Source organism: Ahaetulla prasina, chromosome 10 (assembly GCF_028640845.1).
Source record: "Ahaetulla prasina isolate Xishuangbanna chromosome 10, ASM2864084v1, whole genome shotgun sequence".
Classification (NCBI taxonomy): Eukaryota; Metazoa; Chordata; class Lepidosauria; order Squamata; family Colubridae; genus Ahaetulla; species Ahaetulla prasina.
The window spans coordinates 33,836,946-33,856,022 of record NC_080548.1 but is presented as its reverse complement, the minus strand read 5'-3'; the positions used below and the strand labels follow the sequence as shown (position 1 = coordinate 33,856,022).

At 54.4% G+C, this 19,077-nt stretch overlaps 1 protein-coding gene across 1 annotated transcript; it reads right to left on the bottom strand.

The window, feature by feature from the left end:
• Positions 1-3,924: 3,924 nt before the first annotated feature.
• COQ8B (coenzyme Q8B) lies at positions 3,925-10,427 on the bottom strand. The gene is made up of 13 exons (XM_058195641.1): positions 9,104-10,427; positions 8,961-9,027; positions 8,607-8,684; positions 8,364-8,462; positions 8,020-8,105; positions 7,649-7,789; positions 7,457-7,538; positions 7,112-7,205; positions 6,781-6,922; positions 6,579-6,686; positions 6,412-6,477; positions 6,075-6,161; positions 3,925-5,901 (listed from the first exon to the last, which is right to left on the bottom strand). Exons 1-13 carry the CDS (start codon positions 9,350-9,352, stop codon positions 5,575-5,577), a joined length of 1,626 nt encoding a protein of 541 aa, XP_058051624.1. The 5' UTR covers positions 9,353-10,427; the 3' UTR covers positions 3,925-5,574.
• Between the last annotated feature and the right edge of the window lie 8,650 nt (positions 10,428-19,077).

The window sequence follows — 19,077 nt, the reverse complement described above, 5'->3', positions numbered from 1 at the left end:
TCCCAAGCGTTTAAGGGGCCGGCACAGAGCACATGTTGGGTGGGTGGGGCGCTCCGGAGTCTGGGTACCACAAGCGGAGTCTCCACTCTGGGGAAGATGCTGGTGACGGGCTGGGAGAGCAGGATGTGAGACTTCGGGGATCTCGGAGGTGCTTATGACCTGCATCCATGGGGCGAGGAGATTGCTCCCCTCCCCCTGGCAGGGATCTAGGGCTCCCTCCCTTCTCAGAGCACAGAGAAGGAGAGCAACGGTTAACAACTCTCCCCTTTCACACACCCTTGCAGTGGAGCACCACCACCCCCTTTTCTTTTCCGGGGAAAGGAGGCTTCAATGAAATTCAGCTGGCAGTGCCTGATGGGCTGGGCAGGGAGGAGCCGGGCCGTCTCTGCAAGGAAAACCAGAAGGCAGATGGAGGCAGCCCTCCGAGGGGTTTCAAGGAGGACCCTGAAAGCACCTCCTTCTCTAACTTTGGGCAGAGGGGGGGGGAGAGCTCTGCTTAGCCAGCAAGGAAGCGCTCCCCTCCCAGTGGGCATTGGGTCAGGAGGAAACATGCTGGGAAAACCAGCTGGAAAAAACACAAGGGCAGAGGAACCAAGAATTGATCCTGGAACCTGGGTGGAGCCCACAAGGCCGGATCACTGCCAGAAAAAAATTGTGGAGGACATCCTTGCCCCACTGGACTTTGGAGGAAGCGCCGTCTCATTCCTCAGTCCCTAGAAGGAAGGAGCTGCTTTCAAGGGGGCCATTCTACCTGCAGCTCTGACCAAAACAACAACTTTCATGAAGGAGGTTGAGAAGACTGCAGCTTCAGGGCTCCCTGGAAGGCATGGATGATCAAAACCCAGTTCTGTTAGGGGTTAGTGGAAGATTGTCCTGAGATGGCCTTGGAGTTTCTGCTGGTGACCTCTGGTGGAGCTAGGACGGGGGTGGTGCAGCCATCCTGGATCTCTTGGGAAGCTTTTGATGCCTTTGTCCATGTTCTACCGCTGGTGGGTTTAAGAGTCAGGGCCCTTGTGTTGGGCCAGATCTCCTCCTCTGTGAATGGAGCGTAGATGTGGGCAAGAGGAGTGCCGGGAGGGCTCAGTGCTCTCACCTGTCCTGCTCAATAGCTACATAACACTGCTGATCAAGATTATTATTATTATTATTATTATTATTATTATTATTATTATTATTCACATTTATATACCGCCCTATCTCCCGAGGGACTCAGGGCGGTTCACAGGCAAGTAAAAGACATATAAATACACACTAAAACCACATTTAAAAAACTTATTCTACAAAGCCGAATTAAAAAGCAATATAAATAATAAAAACCCATTTAAAACCAATATAAATTTAAAAACTAATCCAGTCCTGCGTAAATGAATAAGTGTGTTTTAAGCTCGCGATCTCTTTATCTCTTGGCTTGAGGCTGGGTATTATCAGGATGCTGCCCAATTGTACCTCTTGAGCCAGGATATCTGCTGCTGCCAAGATCTTGTCCCAGGGCTTGGAGACTGGGGGAGAACTTGAGCTCAACTCAGAGATGATTAGCTGTGGGTGTTGGACCAACTTTTGTCCTGAACTGGGTGCTTTCCACTTTGGGTGCCTTCATGGACCCGCAGCTCCTTCTTGAGGCAACTGTGCCATGCATTCACTGAATGCACCCATTGCTGGAGCAGGTGATTTTTCAGACTGTCACTCATATATCAATCACCTTGCATTTAGACAGCTGTAATGTCTTCTGTCTTGAAGGGCACTTCAGCTGGTTCAGAAAGTTGTTGCTCTGGCATTCCCAGGCCTGCCTGTGTTGCACAACAGCTCCGTAAGCTGTAATGGTTACCTGGAGGCATCCTGGCATTATGCCCCCACTTATTCAAAGGGGCCCAAAAAAGCTTCCTTGCGCTACACTGGGCCACAGGCCCCTTGCAGGGATGATCAGTTTGCAAGAATGGTATATGTTATTGTTCAAAATTCTGGATTTGTATTGTATTCTTTATATTTATATCCTCTTAGAGCCATGATGTGTTGGGCAGAAAGAAGAAAACCCTTTGTAGGCCCTCTTTTGGGCAAGATTTACAAGTTGCTGCCTTGGGCAAAGACCTCCTTTGGAAAATACCTCTAGCAGAAATGGTGCTATAGGGACAATAACAGATGAAAAGTTTAGAGAGTGGACATTCCACAGAACAGCCTGTTTATTAAATCCTAAACCCAGGAGTCAGGCTTACCCAGCAGGGAACAGGGAAGATTAACAAGCTGGAAAGGAAGAGCCTCCAGGAATTGCCGAGGGGAATGGGATGTGGCGGTGCAGCACAAGGGCTCTTAGACATCTCCCATAAAAATCATGTATTTCAGCTTTCTTAGCGAAGAGAGGCTTGGAGCTCCAAACAGATACTCAGGAGGAAAATTAAGAGTAAAAATAGTGAGGCCTTGGCACTGATTATGTGTTGTGCAATCTCTCCACACACCCACTCCCTGGAAACCTCCCTCTGAAGTTGTAGAGGACCAGCTCACTGAATGAGCCAAAACCAACCCCCGGGAGACCCCGCCCAGGCTGTGAAGAGCCCAGAGAGAAAGCCCACCTAAGGTTTCATGGAGTCTTTGCCCAGAATGTCTTTTGAAGCACCTTACAGCCATTAAGGAGCTTCAGAAGGCCGGGCAGAGTCAGGTGGGTTAATGGATGCTGGCTTCAAACCCTCAGCAGACGGCCATTGGCTTCCTTGGAAGCAGCAACTTGGAGCAGTTTGATCTGTGAGGGCTCCTTTAAGGAGCAAGGCAGGGTGAAAACTGCATTTGCCCATCAAGCTATGGTTTGACTGTCATTTATTGAATAAACTAACATTTATTACAATCACACTGCAAGGCTAACCATGGTTACAAATCAAGATAGCATGCACAAAACTCAGCTAAATTCAGGCCAAGCAACTTTTTTGCCAGCACCACCTATCCTTGCCTACTGTCTCCCCTAAACTCCTTGAATGCCAGGAAGTGCACAGGGCCAGTACAGAGAATGCCAAAGTGCTCATAATTTGGGGAGGGGGATCACTCAAGCCAGTGATGGAGGAGGAGCAGATTCTGCCCCTCTGGCCAAATAGCCCCCTCCCTCAGGAAAGGTCCACGGCTGCCTGACCCAGAAGAGCTTGGATGCCTCCAAGGCTGAGCAAGTGAAGAGGCAGCCGAGACGGAAGCTCCAATTGCTCCCCTTCCCCGAACCTGCCACTTGGAGGGGAGCGAGAATGCTCACTGCTGTATCGACCCCTGCCTTGCCCCAATGTGCTCCCCATCGATCCACCTTGTTTGTAGCTGGGCTTTGCTGCCAGCCCATTTAACGATCAGCGATGGGGGTGGGGTGAGCCAGGCCCTTCCAGATTCCATGCAATGGAAGCCACAGGTGCTCCTGGGAAGAGGGATGCCACCTCCCCCACCCCCACCCCATCAAGTCTCCTTAAGCACAGTGGGGAGTTCCCTTGGCCAGCCAGCTCTCCATTATAAGTGGGAAGCTTCCAGGGAGCGGAAGAGCTTGGGGACACCCCAGATCAGCTGTGCAGCCCAAGGAAGCCATGGGGAACGGAACCCACCCAGGGGGCTATTTTTGCCTCCAGAAAATCCCCAGTTGATTTTCAAGTCCCAAAAAAGTCTGAGCAGAAACCCCTCCCACTCCCCTGGCTTGTCAGGGCCCCACAACCCAGGTTAAAACAGCTGGCATATGTAGCCATAAGCCATCATTCCCAACCAACTTGGGACCCCCAGAGTCCCAAGCAGTCCCTTGCTCTGCACTGCTGATCCTGGAAGCCCACAGCCAGGACGGCTGAGCTAACCAGTGTGCATGCAGGTTGCTTAAAACTTCCCACAAGGGGTTTTGCGCTTCAGAGGATTCATTCCAAGAAAGCTCTTCTCGTCCTCACAAGCAGCAATTTCCAGGATGAAAACACAATCAGAAGATTTTTCTCCAGGAACAAATAATTGATTTATGCTGAATTGACATGGAGGAGGAACCGGGTTGAATTCTATATTTATAGAGTTCTAAAATGGGCTTTTAAAGGTTACAAAACTTGGCAAATGAACATGGACACTGACAGCAAGATCCATTTCTCATGCAAGAGCCAAACCATGCATCAATTTCCTCTTTGCAAGAGCAGCCATTGGCTCCTGGCCCAGCAGAAACGGAGGCAGCAAAGCTTACTGGTCCAAACTGAGGCTCCCCATGGGCTGACTTCACGATGCAGGGGGCCCCAGTGGGCAAATGCCACCTGGCTACTTGAACTGAAAAGGACTGAGCCCCGGCAGCAGCCGCCAGGAGCTCCTGGAGAAGCCCCACTCCTCTCTCAAGGCGCCAAGCTTGCTTCCGAGAGCCCCCCCTCCCCCTGCCTCCAAGTGCTAGACACACAAACAGTGGCCAAAGCACCCCAGGTGATGCCAGAGGGCCTGCTTTCCATGCTGGGAGCCTGGTGCTGACTGGGTGGGGGAAGACATGGAGGGAAGTGGATGATTGCTGTGGGCCTCCCTGCCAGGCGACAGTTGCTCACCAAACTTCAGAGCAGGGAGGCCAAGAGGAGGCGTGGGCCCTCCCCAATCAACCATCAGCCCCTACTTCCCCTCCGGGGCAGGAAGCAGCCAAGGCTGTGCAGGCCTAGAGAGCAGCTGCCTTCCAAGCATCAGCTTGGGCGTGTGGGCACGTTCCCCTGGGTCACTCTGGACCTGCCTCTCAGCCCAGCCAGGGCTGCCCTCTCCAAGAGGGGAGGGGTGTCAGAGATTTCTCCCCCCTTCTCTCTGCTCTTCATGATACTCGGGACCAAGGGCTCAAAAAAGGAGAAAGGTGCAGAAAGGCTAGGCCCCCCATGGAGGAGCCTTGGGGTGACCCAGCCCCACTGCAGCCACCAAGATGGTCAGTTGTCTTTATTCTGGCTCCTGGCCAGCTTTCCACAAACCCAGAGGTCAAGTAGCCACCACAAAAGGTGTTGAGAGATAAACTGGCAGAAAGGGGAAGGGCTGTCGTCTAAGGCAAGGCGGCTCCTCCCCTCCCCCCCCATTGCGAGTTGGGGGCCTGGTCAGCTAGTCCCTGATGCTCCTGCAAAGGAACCATCAGCACTTCTGGCAGGGGAGCCTGGACACCCTGCTCTGCTTTCCTGCAGAGTTCCTCCAGAAAGTGGTCCATACTGGCTAGGGATGATGGGAGTGATATCCCAATCCATCTAGAGGGCAGTTGTTTATCCAGAGCTGCGTAATGGACACCCGGACAAGCAACTGACAGCCGAGTGCAGCCTGAGTCACAAAAGGTCCAGCCACTTTCTCTTCCCTTTGCAGCCCAGGAGTCAGTTGCCTTTTCCTTGTGGGGCAACCAACAGCCCCACAGCCCCCTATGCTTCCCACAGAAAGGCAGCAGAGAGAAGGCAGGCTTTGCTCTCGGCCCCTGCAGTCTAAGCAGTAGGATTCCCTGGAGGAGGAAGGCTGGTTCCTGGCCCAGGGAGGGGACGGGAGAATGACCCTCTTCTCTTCACTTACAGGGAACTGATCTCTCTGAAGGCCGTACAGATGCAGTGGGCTACCTGAGTGCCAAGGCAGCCATGACCAAGTGGAAGTGGGCAGAGACCCTCACCCCAGCCTAGAAGGGGTCTCCCCCTGCTCCTCTGCCAAATGGGCGGCATGTTCGCGGCCTGTGTACTGGCTGTAGGCCTCTTCGAACATCTCCCGGCAGGGCACGACGGCAGCGAGATGGGCACAGAGGAGGAAGGCACCAGCCATCTTGCGGTGTAGGGAGTAGCTCTCTTCTGGGGGTGGGCACAGGCGGTGCTTCATCATCAAGGGAATCAGGTCCTGGATGCAGCGGGTTGTGTCCTGAGCGCTGAAGTCAAAGGGCCCCGGGCCTGAGAAGACTGTGCCCAGGAGCATCACCGCATCCACGTGGGCCTCCTCAAAGACCTGGAAGGGGGGCCAGCTGCAGTCAGCTGTGCAACCTCCCTGCCTTCCCAAAGGGACAAGGCAGGCAAGTGAAGTCCTCGGGCTCATGGGAGGGGAAACAACTGCTACCCCCTCTGCCCCCCAAAAGCACTTTTAAAGCCAGGCCTCCCATTCCTTCCCACTGCTGAACTCGCCTGGCTTTCAAATCCAGTCAGGAATCCCAGGTCCTTTGATTTCCGAAGGACTTTCTCTCTGTCGCCATCGGCAGCAGCTCTCACCACCTGGGCAAACAGAAAAACTTTCAGACCTTCCCTGCTCCTGTCTTTCCTCCGCTGGCCCACCTCCAGCACCTGCACCAAACGTGCCAATGGGGTAAGCCGCCCTACAGTAGGGCTCCTTACCCACCTACTCCATGAAGGGAGAGAAGGGAACCTGGGGATGTGGTGAGGGGGGGGAGCCTCCAGGGAAGGGCCTGCCCTGCTTCCATTCCTGAGGCTGCCACAATCGCATGGGCAGAAACTCAGAACTTGCCTCAATGTAGTGGTCAGTAAACTCCTTGCGAAAATCTCGGCTAGCTCCGAAGTCCAGCAGGGTGACCTGCAAGGAAGGTGGTGCTGAGGGCCACAGCAACAACAGTCCTCCCCCCACAGAAGGGCTGCCTCCCCCCAGGGCCTGGCTGGAATTGAGGGAAGGCCCACCTTATGTCTCTCCGTGTCATAGAAGAAGTTTGCCCAGTTTGGGTCTGTCTGCATGAACCGGAATTCGAAGAGCTCCCGGAGGCAAAGACGGAGGATCTGTGAGCAGATCTGGGGGAGAGAGGCAGCTGGTGGGTCACGGGCAGAAGGGTCCATGACGGGAGACTTCGCCACTCTGACGAAAATCCTGCCCAGCAGCCCTCACCTCATTGCGAGCCTCCTGGTTCAATTCCTGGCACTGGTCCAGCGGGATTCCCCCCACCAGCTCCATAGACAGCACTCGCTTGGTGGACAGCTCGTCCACCACCTCCGGCACCTCAAAGAAAGGGTCGCCTTCCAGAAGCTGCCTGGCGAAAGAGAGCCCTGTTGGGACCGCTGTCTGAGCCCTCCCCACAAGCCCCTTCCTGGGTAATGAGCCTCTGAGGCCCAAGAGGCCAGCAGGGACAGCACCTGGGGAAAACCCCACGCAAGAACCGATGGTTAACTGGGTGTCACAAAGCCACCGGCCCAAGGGTTCCCACCTGGCCACAGCTTACTTGAACCTCTTGGTGCTGCCGGCTTCCAGCTCGTAGTCGCACTCTTTCTCCAGCTCCTTCTGCAGGACCTGCAGGGTGTTGTCTGCAAACAGGCCTGGAGAAGGAAGAGCGGAGGGCTGCCCAACTTCACCTTCTGCCCTTCTCAATGCCAACCCTCTCCTGGCTCCTCACAGATGGCGAGCGCCTTCCTCACAGGGGCACGAGGCTCACAGCCCAGCAGCCACATTTTTAGGGACACAGATGTGGGCAGGGCCACAGCTGAGCTTCTGGGAGCTCTTCCTCCTCCCCACTCATGCCAGTCAGAAGCCCAAGAAATGTATCCCATGCGACACCGTTTCCCCTTACCTGCCGGGAACATCGTGCTCATCCTGAGTACCGACAGGAGGTTGTCCACGTCGCTCCGAATGCTCTGGGCAATTCCAGGGTACTGCAAGGACAAGGGTTGGAGGTCGAGGTGATGTTAGAAGTGGGGCAGGACAGGGCACCCTGTGATGGTTCCCACCTCTTCCCTTCCTGGGCTCTTTCCATGGTCCTTACCTGGATCTTCATTGCCACCTCCATCCCATCCTTCAGCACTCCCAGGTGCACCTGCCCCACAGAGGCAGCAGCAAAAGGCAATTCGTCGAAGGAGGCCACCCGCTCACGCCAGTCGGTGCCCAGTTCTTCGGACAGCACCCCCTGGAAGGGGAGGATCCCATAGAGCAGGTTTTTTGGGGGGTGGGGTGGGGTTTGGTCAACCAGCCGGCAAACAGCTACATCGATGGCTGCCCAGGCAGACCCCTCCTCTGCAGAGGCTGAAAGCCACCAGATTCTAGCTGCCACTGCCCTCTATCCTGTCCCACCACTTGGGGCTTTCCAAGGGCTTAAAACTGACCACCACCATCCCCGACTCCACATCAGCAACACACCATCATCTGTGAGGGTGGCATGAAATCTGCACTCTGCCGGACACGCTCAAAGACCTGCTGCAACTGGGGGCTGAGGAAGTAGTTGTCTGTGGGAAGAGTGGAGGGTTACTGGGGGGCTGGTCCCCATTAAACCCATATGCCATAAAGTCTGTAACAGATGGCAAGAAATGTAGTTTGCTAAATATGGAGCGACAGGAAAGCAGAAACATTCAGTGCTTGGCTACTGAAAATGGGCTGCAATGCCCCCCATCCCATGTGAGAGATATCTGTCAGAGATGTGCTAATGGGAGGTTGGTCCAGCTGAGATGCAGCTTCTCCAGTGAACAGAGAAGCCCCGTCCCCACCTTGGATGCTTAACATCTGGCCGATCTTGAGAGCTGCCCCTCGCATCTTGCAGAGTGTGTGGACAATCCGCTCTGCGTTGGCTTCTGAAACGCTGCTCTCTGCGGGGAGGGAAGCATTGCGGACCCAAGCTCATCAGGGTGGGCTCTTTCCCCCCAAAGAGGGCCTGCACCGGCACTAAGTTGCTGCAGGCTCTGCAGCCACCACCACCCCACGCCTCCAAAGCCCCAAGCGGCCTCTCTTACCGGTGGTGCTTCGGTCCCCACGGAGGGAATTCCTCACAGCTTCAACCAAAGCCCCGAAGCCCAGCCCCACGGCCAGCCCTGCAAGGGGAGGAGGGGGCAAGGTCCTCAGCCTACGAGGGGAGCGCCCGGCATCCACATCGCCCCAAAGGCAGCTCAGCGCAGGAGACGGAGGGGGCTTTCCGCTCCTTCGAGAACCGGGCTCCGTCGGGAGGCTCGCTGCCCTCCCCGAACCGCCCCAGACGGCCTTCCGCAACCCACCTCCGGCCATCGCAGCAGACGATCCCGGAGCCCCGTCTCCACAGGGGAAGCAGCAGCCGCGGGAGAAGCCCCCCAGCCCCGCCCCGCCCAGCTCACCTCCGACGGCGGCCAGCCGCCCGACGCGCGTGACAGGCACCTTCCGCTCCCGGGCGCGCTCGTTCAGCTGCAGAGAAAACAAGTCAGGCGCCGCCTCGACCGGGGCCCCGGCCGCCAGACGCCCCGCCCGGGAAGGCGCTCACCTGGGGCCTGGCCTTGGCCGCTCCCGCGCTCTTCCGCGGCCGGGCCTCCCGGGCTCTGCGCACCTCCTCCGCGCTCAGCCCGCGCAGCCGCGCCGACCGGTGCAGCGCCGCCCAGGCAGGGGGGAGCCACGCGGGCCCGTCCGGCGCTCCGAGTCCCCGCGGCCGGAGGAGGAGAGGAGCGGCGCCGCGGAGCAACGGCCGCCCCGCCCCGCTCACCGGGCGTCCCGCCGCGCGGCCCCGCCACCACATCGCCCTGGGTCTGGGTTCCGGTCGGAAGGGACCGCCTCCGGTGCGTAACTTCCGGCCGCGGCCAGGTCCGCCTTTCCCGCCGGGCGCCCGACGGCAGGCTGCCGCGCGGTCCTAGCGGTCGTCTGCTAACGGCTGAGTCGGAGGCGACCAGGCCGCGCGCGGGTGGGCCAAGGAGCGTCCGGGGGGAGCCGCGCTCGGCAGGTGGGCGGCCGGGCGTCTGGCTTTAGCCCTGGAGGAATATATCGGTGCTGGAGCGTGACTCTCTCTGGGTGGGCGGGTCGTGGCCCAACGCTGGATGCGGCCTGGCGCTTATTCCCCCGAATGGCAGATTCAGGAGCCGCGAAGCCCTTTGGCGCTCGGGGAAAGCGCAGAGGAGCCTATTCTGCTGCTCCGCCCGGGTTGGGTGGGTGCAGGGCGCCCGGAATCCTGTTGCCGCTGAGACGGAGCCCGGCCGTCGCTCGGAGCCTGCAGGGTGAGCCGGGCCCCCTCTTCGCAAAAGGGGCATGAATATCAGCAGCCTTAGCTGGGAAGCCTTTGCGTAAATGGTATCGGTTGGGAAAGAGCTCCCGGACTCCGAGCCGGCTCCTCCTGCAAATCGGCGGCCAGGGGAGCGGGACCCGCGCAAGGAAGCGACGCGCTTCCTTGGCCGCCAGCTGCCTCGCAGCCTTCGGCTTTGATTGCGCTGCTTTGGTGAGCAGGCGGTGCGCGGTTTTTTTGTTCAAGCAGGCAGGGTAATGAGTTGTGATGTTTAACATATTACTCTGGCTTTCCCACGTGTAGGCTAACTGCGCAGACAGAAAATAACCCAGACACCCTGCATTAAAATCATAAATACACATTTTTTAAAAAAAACCCTAAAACTGGTTGGAAATGTGTACATTAATTCTTTTTTGTCTGCTCCTATAATGACTGGCTGGGTTCCCTTACACAAAATCACACCAACCCATTTAGCCTCATTTGGTGGGACTACAGCATCTATTTCTCAGGCCCATCAGAAATTCTGAAAGATTTGTTAAAATCTCAAGTTAAAAAAAATTGCCAGGTCAATGGATGCCTATTGCAGCTATTTGAGATTGTTTTTAATATGTTTATTTTATTTATTTATTTATTAAACTTTTATACCGCCCTTCTCCCGAAGGACTCGGGGCGGTTTACAGCCTATAAAAACATACACAGAAGTTAAAAACATAATTAAAAAACTGGTTATAAATGGCCCAATAAGTTAAAACTAATACAAAACCACCATAAAACCCCACTTAAAATTTTTCATCAGGCTAGCCCCGCACGATGAAATAAAAAAGTCTTGAGCTTGCGTTTAAAAGACTGGAGGTCGGGGAGTTGGCGCAACCCAGGAGGCAACTCATTCCAAAGGGCAGGAGCCCCCATAGAGAAGGCCCTCCCCCTGGGGGCCGCCAGTCTACACTGCTTGGCTGAGAGCACTCTGAGGAGGCCCTCCCTATGGGAGCGCACAGGCCGATGGGAGGCTATAGGTGGCAGTAGGCAGTCCCATAAGTAACCCAGTCCTGTGCCATGGAGCGCTTTAAAGGTGATAACCAACACCTTGAATTGCACCCAGAAAACCACCAGCAACCAGTGCAGACTACGCAGGAGAGGTGTTATATGGGAGCATCGTGGTGCCCCTTCTATCACCTGCGCAGCCGCATTCTGGACCATTTGAAGTTTCCTGGTGCTCTTCAAGGGGAGCCCCATGTAGAGAGCATTGCAGTAGTCCAGGCGGGAAGTGACAAGGGCATGAAGCGAAGGGAATCCTGGTCAAGGAAGGGACGCAACTTATTTATTTATTTATTTAATTAGATTTTTATACCGCCCTTCTCCCGAAGGACTCAGGGCAGTGTACAGCCAATTTTAACAGTACAATATACAATTAAAACAAAGATTTAAAAAACATATTCCATAAATGGCCAGATTTTAAAATATTTAAATTTAAAATCCTTAAAATTCATAAAATAGTAACCCCAGTTAAAAATTATTTAAAAATTTAAGCCAGTCCCGCTTGAATAAATAAGTGCGTTTTCAGCTCACAGCGAAAGGTCCGAAGATCAGGTAATTGACGCAAGCCAGGGGGAAGTTCGTTCCAAAGGGTAGGAGCTCCAACAGAGAAGGCCCTTCCCCTGGGGGCCGCCAGCCGACATTGCTTGGCGGACGGCACCCTGAGAAGACTCTCTGTGTGAGCGTATGGGTCGGTGGGAGGCATAAGGTAACAGCAGGCGGTCCCATAAGTACCCCGGCCCTAAGCCATGGAGCGCTTTAAAGGTGGTAACCAAAACCTTAAAGCGCACCCGAAAGACCACAGGTAGCCAGTGCAGTCTGTGCAGGAGCGGTGTTACATGGGAGCCACGTGTGGCTCCCTCAATCCCCGCGCAGCTGCATTCTGAACTAACTGAAGCCTCCGGGTGCACTTCAAGGGGAGCCCCATGTAGAGAGCATTGCAATAATCCAAACGAGAGGTAACGAGCGTGAGTGACCGTGCATAAGGCATCCCGGTCGAGGAAGGGGCACAATTGGCGAACCAAGCGTACCTGGTAAAAAGCTCTCCTGGAGACGGCCGCCAAATGATCTTCAAACGACAGCCGTCCATCCAGGAGAACACCCAAGTTGCGCACCCTTTCCATTGGGGCCAATGACTCGCCCCCAATAGTCAGCTGTGGTTGCAGCTGGCTGTACCGAGCCGGCATCCACAACCACTCCGTCTTGGAGGGATTGAGCTTGAGCCTGTTTCTCCCCATCCAGACCCGTACGGCTTCCAGGCACCGGGATAGCACTTCGACAGCTTCATTCGGGTGGCCTGGGGTGGAAAAGTACAGCTGAATGTCGTCAGCGTACAGCTGGTATCTCACCCCAAAGCCACTGATGACCTCCCCCAGCAGCTTTATATAGATGTTGAACAGGAGGCGAGAGGATCGACCCCTGTGGCACCCACAAGTGAGGCGCCTCGCGGTCGATCTCTGCCCCCCTGTCAACACCGTCTGCGACCGGTCAGAGAGATAGGAGGAGAACCACCGATAGCGGTGCCTCCACTCCCAAACTCTCCAACCGGTGCAGCAAGATACCATGGTCGATGGTATCAAAAGCCGCTGAGAGATCTAATAGGACCAGGGCAGAAGAACAACCCCTATCCCTGGCCCTCCAGAGGTCATCCACCAACGCGACCAAAGCTGTCTCTGTACTATATCCGGACCGGAAGCCGGACTGGAACGGGTCTAGATAGACAGCTTCATCCAGGTACCGGGGAAGCTGCCATGCCACCACACTCTCTACAACCTTCGCAACAAAGCGAAGATTGGAGACTGGACGATAATTTCCCAAAATAGCTGGGTCCAGGGAAGGCTTCTTGAGGAGGGGTCTCACCACTGCCTCTTTCAAGGCGGCGGGGAAAACCCCTTCCAACAAAGAAGCATTTATAATTCCCCGGAGCCAGCCTCGTGTCACCTCCTGTGTGGCCAGCACCAACCAGGAGGGACACGGGTCCAGTAAACATGTAGTGGCATGTAACCTCCCCAGTAACCTGTCCACATCCTCGAGAGCCACAGAATCAAACTCATCCCAAACAACCTCAACAAGACGCGTCTCCATCCTCTCACTTGGATCATCGCAATTTTGGTCCAAACTATCCCGAAGCTGAACGATTTTATCGTATAGATAACCGTTAAACTCCTCGGCACGTCCCTGCAAGGGATCATCCCGCCCCTCCTGATGAAGGAGAGAGTGGGTCACCCGAAACAGGGCAGCCGGGCAGTTATCTGCCGACGCAATGAGGGTGGAAACGTAAGAACGTTTCGCCTCCCTCAATGCCACTAGATAGGTCTTAGAAAAGGATCTAACTAGTGTCCGATCAGCTTCGGAACGGCTGGACCTCCAGGTACTCTCTAGGCGTCTTCTCCGGCGTTTCATCTCTCTCAGCTTCTCAGAGAACCAAGGAGCCAATTGAGATCTACGCCGGGTCAGAGGCCGCAAAGGCACGACATGGTCCAAAGCCCCGGCCACGGCCCGTTCCCAGGCCGCAACTAGTTCTTCAGCCGTGCCGTGGGCAAGATCCTCAGGAAACGGCCCAATCTCTGTCAGGAACCTCTCGAGGTCCATCAGGCGCCTGAGACGGAACCAATGCATTGGTTCCGTCTCCCTGCGGTGGTGAGCGGCGGTCCGAAAGTCCAGGCGAAGGAGAAAATGATCTGATCATGACACAGGTTCTATCACTAAATCTCCTAATTCCAGATCATTTAACCACTGTCCAGAGATATAAATCAGATCCAGTGTGCCTCCCCCACTGTGTGTAGGGCCATCAGTTACTTGAATCAGGTCCAAGGCTGTCATGGAAGCCTGGAACTCCCGTACCGCCGTTGATGACAAGCCGGCTGATGGCAAGTTGAAATCCCCCATGACCAAAAGTCTGGGAATCTCAACCGCCACTCCGGCAAGCACCTCCAGTAGTTCGGGTAGGGCTGTAGTCACGCAGCAAGGAGCCAGGTACGTGATCAACAGACCCATCTGATTCCTATGGCCCCACTTCACAAGGAGGGATTCACAACCGGCTATCTGAGGCACAGTGGACTCCCTCGGCCCTAGACTTTCTCTAATCACAACCGCCACCCCTCCACCCTTACCTTGGGCCCTCGGTTGATGGAATGCCCGGAAACCCGGGGGGCACAGTTCAACCAGGGGTACACCCCCTTCTGTGCCCAACCAGGTCTCCGTAATGCCCATAAAGTCCGCGGACTCCCCCTGAATAAGATCGCAGATCAGGGGGGCCTTATTGACCACGGACCGGGCATTGCACAACATCAACCGTAGGCCCAGGCTCTGAGGGTCTTGACCATCCGGGGAATGGGTAAGGACTGAGGGGCCAGAGCACGTGATCGTTTTTAAACAGCGAGCACGTGCTCCCAGAGGACGATACGGCCCCTCGCCTCCGCCATATCTGCCTCTCCCACTTACCGTACAGATGGAACGACACTCTACACTGTGAACACCCCCCTCCCCCCCGCCTTCGGACAGGATAAAATAACGCCGCGAGCAACCGCAGGGACTGGACATACCCTCCCAGACGGGCCTCTCCCCCCACCCGTCTCTTCCCTCCCCCCCTTAAAAAACTCTTCTTTAAAAGCCTATTTAAAAACCCCCAAAGATTCTTCTTCGATGCATGCCACCTCTCTGGATCCCAAGACCCTTCATTAAGGTAGGCCCTCGATAGTACGGAGGGCAATTCCTGCGAGGCGGGGGAACCTCGCAGTCGTAAAAGTTCGAGAGACGAGTATCTCATGGAAGATTGGAATAACAGCAGAAAAAAGGGGCTGCCCTAGCCGACATGAAACCGTCCCCACTGTCTGCTTAATCCCTATCCCATTGTTGTTCTTGATGTTGTTATTAATTGACATTGTCATTGATGTTGTTATCTTATAAAGACTAGTATGCCGCAGATGAAAATTGCGACCAGGGTCGAGCCATGGCCAAAAGTTCAGGCAGGGAAACAGCAGACTCACGGCCAGAGTCAGGCCCCACCATTTCAGCCGCTGATGATAATTGCGGCCTGGGGAACAGGCCAGACCAGGCCGGAAATGCTGACCCGTGCCACAAAATGGCCGCAAGACCCATAAAGGCCGGAAGATCAAAAGGATCCGCCAAAGCCGGTAAGTCCAGAAACGAAGGGAACAACCGCAAACCAGTAGTATCAAGACGAACCTCACAGAAGAACGTCATCAGGGATCGGGCTGTCCGTAGACCGCTGATGAAAATGGTGGTCCGGTGCGCCGCTGCAGGGAAATCACCATCTGAAACCAAGAGCCTGATCATGATTAAGAGCCAGGCCAGTGGAACGACCAGAATTTGGAATTAAAGAAACTTCGGACTGATAAAGAAGAAATTCCGTCCGCACTGCCGCCGATGTCAGATATGGCGACAAAATTCCATCCGCCAGAGTCCGCAAGAGTCCAAAGGCGTAATGCCAGACGTGGCAGAAAAATCCTGGCCGCCAATGTCGTTCGCACTTGATGGTCCCGCTGATGTCGTTTGTGGATTAGTGGTCCATTAATAGTGATTTCCGCCGCCAGAGCCACCGATGTCCAAGCCGCTGCTACCAAATGCAGCAGAAGTTCTAGCCGCCGATGTCAATCGCGGCTAGAAGCAGCAATCCGGCAGGCCATCTTCAGAGAGCGCCGTTCCGCACCCCCCAAAATGGCCACCGCCATCCGCTGTATAATCAGGACTCCAGCCCTGTTCTCGGCAGCCGAGGGTCCAACGAGGCCCAGAAACCTCTCCTTCGGTTGCTGAAACGATAGAATACGGGGCGGAAAACTCAGGCAGCTCGGCGGTTGGCCCATATAGCTTCTCGGCCTAGGAAACCCGGCCTGCTGTCTCCATGAGAATCAAGTCGCCGCCATACTCGCGCATGCGCAGAAGAAGAAAAACTGGCGAATCAGGCGTACCTGATAAAAAGCTCCCCTGGCGACGGCTGTCATATGTTCTTCTAAAGATTGGTTGATGATCTCTTGAGGGCTCGGGACAGAGGTTGTTCCTCTGTCTTGGTCCTATTAGATCTCTCAGCGGCTTTTGATACCATCGATCATGGTATCCTGCTGCGCCGACTCGAGGGACTTGGAGTGAGGGGCACTGTTCATCGGTGGTTCTCCTCCTACCTCTCCGACCGGTCGCAGACGGTGTTGACGGGGGGACAGAGATCGACCCCAAGGTGCCTCTTATGTGGGGTGCCTCAGGGGTCGGTTCTCTCGCCTCTTCTGTTCAACATCTATATGAAGCCGCTGGGTGAGATCATCCGTGGTTTTGGGGTGAGTTGTCATCTATACGCTGATGATACCCAGCTCTATATTTCCACCCCTAACCACCCCAACGAGGCTGTTGAAATGATGTCCCAGTGCCTGGAGGCCGTACGGGTTTGGATGGGGAGGAACAGACTCAGACTTAATCCCACCAAGACCGAGTGGCTGTGGATGCGGCGGCCCGGTACAGTCAACTAATTCCATCACTGACCATTGAGGCGAACTATTGGCCCCCACGGAAAGGCTCGTAATCTGGGCGTCCTCCTGGATGCACGGCTGTCTTTGAAGATCATATGATAGCCGTCACCAGGAGCTTTTCATCAGGTTCGCCTGATCGCCAATTCGTTCCTTTCTGGATCGGGCTGCCTTATGCACGGTTGCTCATGCCCTGGTTACATCCGCCTGGACTACTGTAATGCTCTCTACATGGGGCTCCCTTGAAGGTGCCGGAGACTCCAACTGGTCCAGAATGCGGCTGCGCGGGTGATAGAGGAGCACCTTTTGGCTCCCATGTGACACCCCTCCTCGTAATCTGCACTGGCTCCCAGTGGTCTTCGGGTTCACTTCAAGGTACTTGTTATCACCTTTAAAACGCTCCATGGCCTAGGACCGGGATATTTCTGGGACCGCCTACTGCCACCATTAGCCTCTCACCGACCAGTGCGCTCTCACAGAGGGCCTCCTCCGGATACCGTCAGCTAAACAATGTCGGCTGGCGACCTCTAGGGGAGGGCCTTCTCTGTGGGGCCCCTACCCTCTGGGCAGGCTTCCTCTGGGGCTTCGTCAACTCCCCGATCTCAAGTCCTTCCGCCGCGAGCTGAAGACGCTGCTGTTTCGAAGAGCAGGACTAGCTTGAACGTAGTTTTAAACTTGGGATTTAAAAAAAAAAGGGTTTAAATGAGGTTTTAAATTTGTATTTAAAAGTTAGAGCATCAATTGAATTTAACTGTCTATTCTTTTAGCTTTTTATGTATTATATGTTTTTCTGTTGTTTTTGACTGTGAACCGCCCTGAGTCCTTCGGGAGATGGGCGGTATACAAATATAATAAATAAATAAATAAATAAATAAATAAATAAATAAATAAAGACAGCCGATCATCCAGGAGAATGCCTAAGTTGCGTACCCTCCCCCCCCGGGGGCCAATGACTCGCCCCCAACAGTCAGTGATGGGGTAAGCTGGCTGTACTGGGAAGCTGGCATCCACAGCCACTCTGTCTTGGACAGGTTGAGCTGAAGCTTGTTCTTCCCCATCCAGACCCGCACGGCCTCCAGACACCGGGACATCACTTCGACGGCTTCATTGGGGTGGTTAGGGGTGGAGATGTACAACTGAGTATCATCAGCGTACAGATGATATTCCACCCCAAAACCACGGATAATCTCACCCAGCGGACTCATATAGATGTTGAACAGGAGAGGCAAGAGAACCGACCCCTGCGGCACCCCACATATGAGGCGCCGTGAGGTCGATCTCTGCTCCCCTGCCAACACCGTCTGCGAACAGTCAGAGAGGTAGTAGGAGAACCACCGAAAAACGGTGCCTCCCACTCCCAAGCCCCCCAGCCGCCGCAGTAGGATACCATTGTCAATGGTATCAAAAGCCGCTGAGAGATCTAATAGGACCAGGACAGAGGAACAGCCCCTGTCCCGAGACCTCCAGAGGTCATCAACCAACGCGACCAAAGTCGTCTCCGTGCTGTACCCAGGCCTGAAGCCGGACTGGAACGGGTCTAGATAGACAGTTTCATCCAGGTATCGGGGAAGCTGACATGCCACCACACTCTCAACAACCTTCACCACAAAGGGAAGGTTGGAGACAGGACGGTAATTTGCCAAAATAGCCGGGTCCAGGGAGGGCTTCTTAAGGAGGGGCCTCACCACCGCCTCTTTCAAGGCGGTAGGAAAGACACCCTCCATTAAAGAGGCTAATTAAAGTTGATAATTCCAAGGAGCCAGCCTCGTGTAACCTCCTGTGTGGCCAGTACCAACCAGGAGGGACACGGGTCCAGTAAACATGTGGTCGCATTCAGCCTCCTCAGTATCCTGTCCATGTCCTCGGGAGTCACAGCGTCAAACTCTCCCCAAATAACAGTCTCAAGAACTACCTCTGTCATCCCACCTGAATCTACCCAATCAGCGTCCAGACCGTCCCGGATCCGAGCGATTTTATTGGACAGATATTGTCCAAAATCCTCAGCACGGCCCTGCAAGGGGTCCTCCCAAGCTCCCTGCGCAAGAAGGGAGCGGGTCACCCTAAACAGGGTGGCTGGGCAGTTATCTGCCGATGCAATAAGAGCGGAAAAATAATTATGTTTTGCCTCTCTTATCGCTACTAGATAGGTCTGAATGTGAGACCTTACTAGTGTTTTTAGTACGCTCCTGTACTATAATTCTTGGGGCTATTTTGTGTACTAAAAAACAGTGGCTCGCCCTTCCTTTCTCCTCGAGGAACATTTGGCCAATGGATCAGGCCCATCAACCTGAACGTGGCAGTCTTCCAGTGCCATAACTTACCCTGTAGTAAGATGTGTGGCCAAGAAATTTGACCAATGAAATAAATAACTGGGACTTTGCTCTTTGGGACAAGGGAGTCATGGACAGGGGTCAGGGTGTATTTGATTTAAATCAAGTTGATTTAAATCATAATTTTTAAAGAGCAACTGCCACCTCTGTCCCACAGCAGCTCCTCCTCTGACCTGCTGTTGACTCACCGACAGCCCCAGTATTGCAGAATATACAGCCTCATGCTACATAACTAAGCTTCCATTTCATGCTGAATAAACTAAATTTATTCATAAACTAAAATGCATCTTAAATAGAAAACTATCTTTAGATTTTTACTCCAAAAACATTTTATTAAAATAAATGATAAAAATAAAAAAAATTGATTTAAATTAAAAAAAATCTTTTTTTTTAAATCATCGATTTTTAT

Excerpts from the sequence above, each read along its gene's own strand:
- COQ8B (XM_058195641.1), bottom strand. The coding sequence starts at position 9,352 with ATGTGGTGGCGGGGCCGCGCGGCGGGACGCCCGGTGAGCGGGGCGGGG. Across the intron at positions 6,687-6,780 it reads ACCAGGAGGCTCGCAATGAG|ATCTGCTCACAGATCCTCCG; the intron begins GTGAGGGCTGCT and ends TCTCTCCCCCAG. Across the intron at positions 6,478-6,578 it reads ATGACACGGAGAGACATAAG|GTCACCCTGCTGGACTTCGG; the intron begins GTGGGCCTTCCC and ends CCTTCCTTGCAG.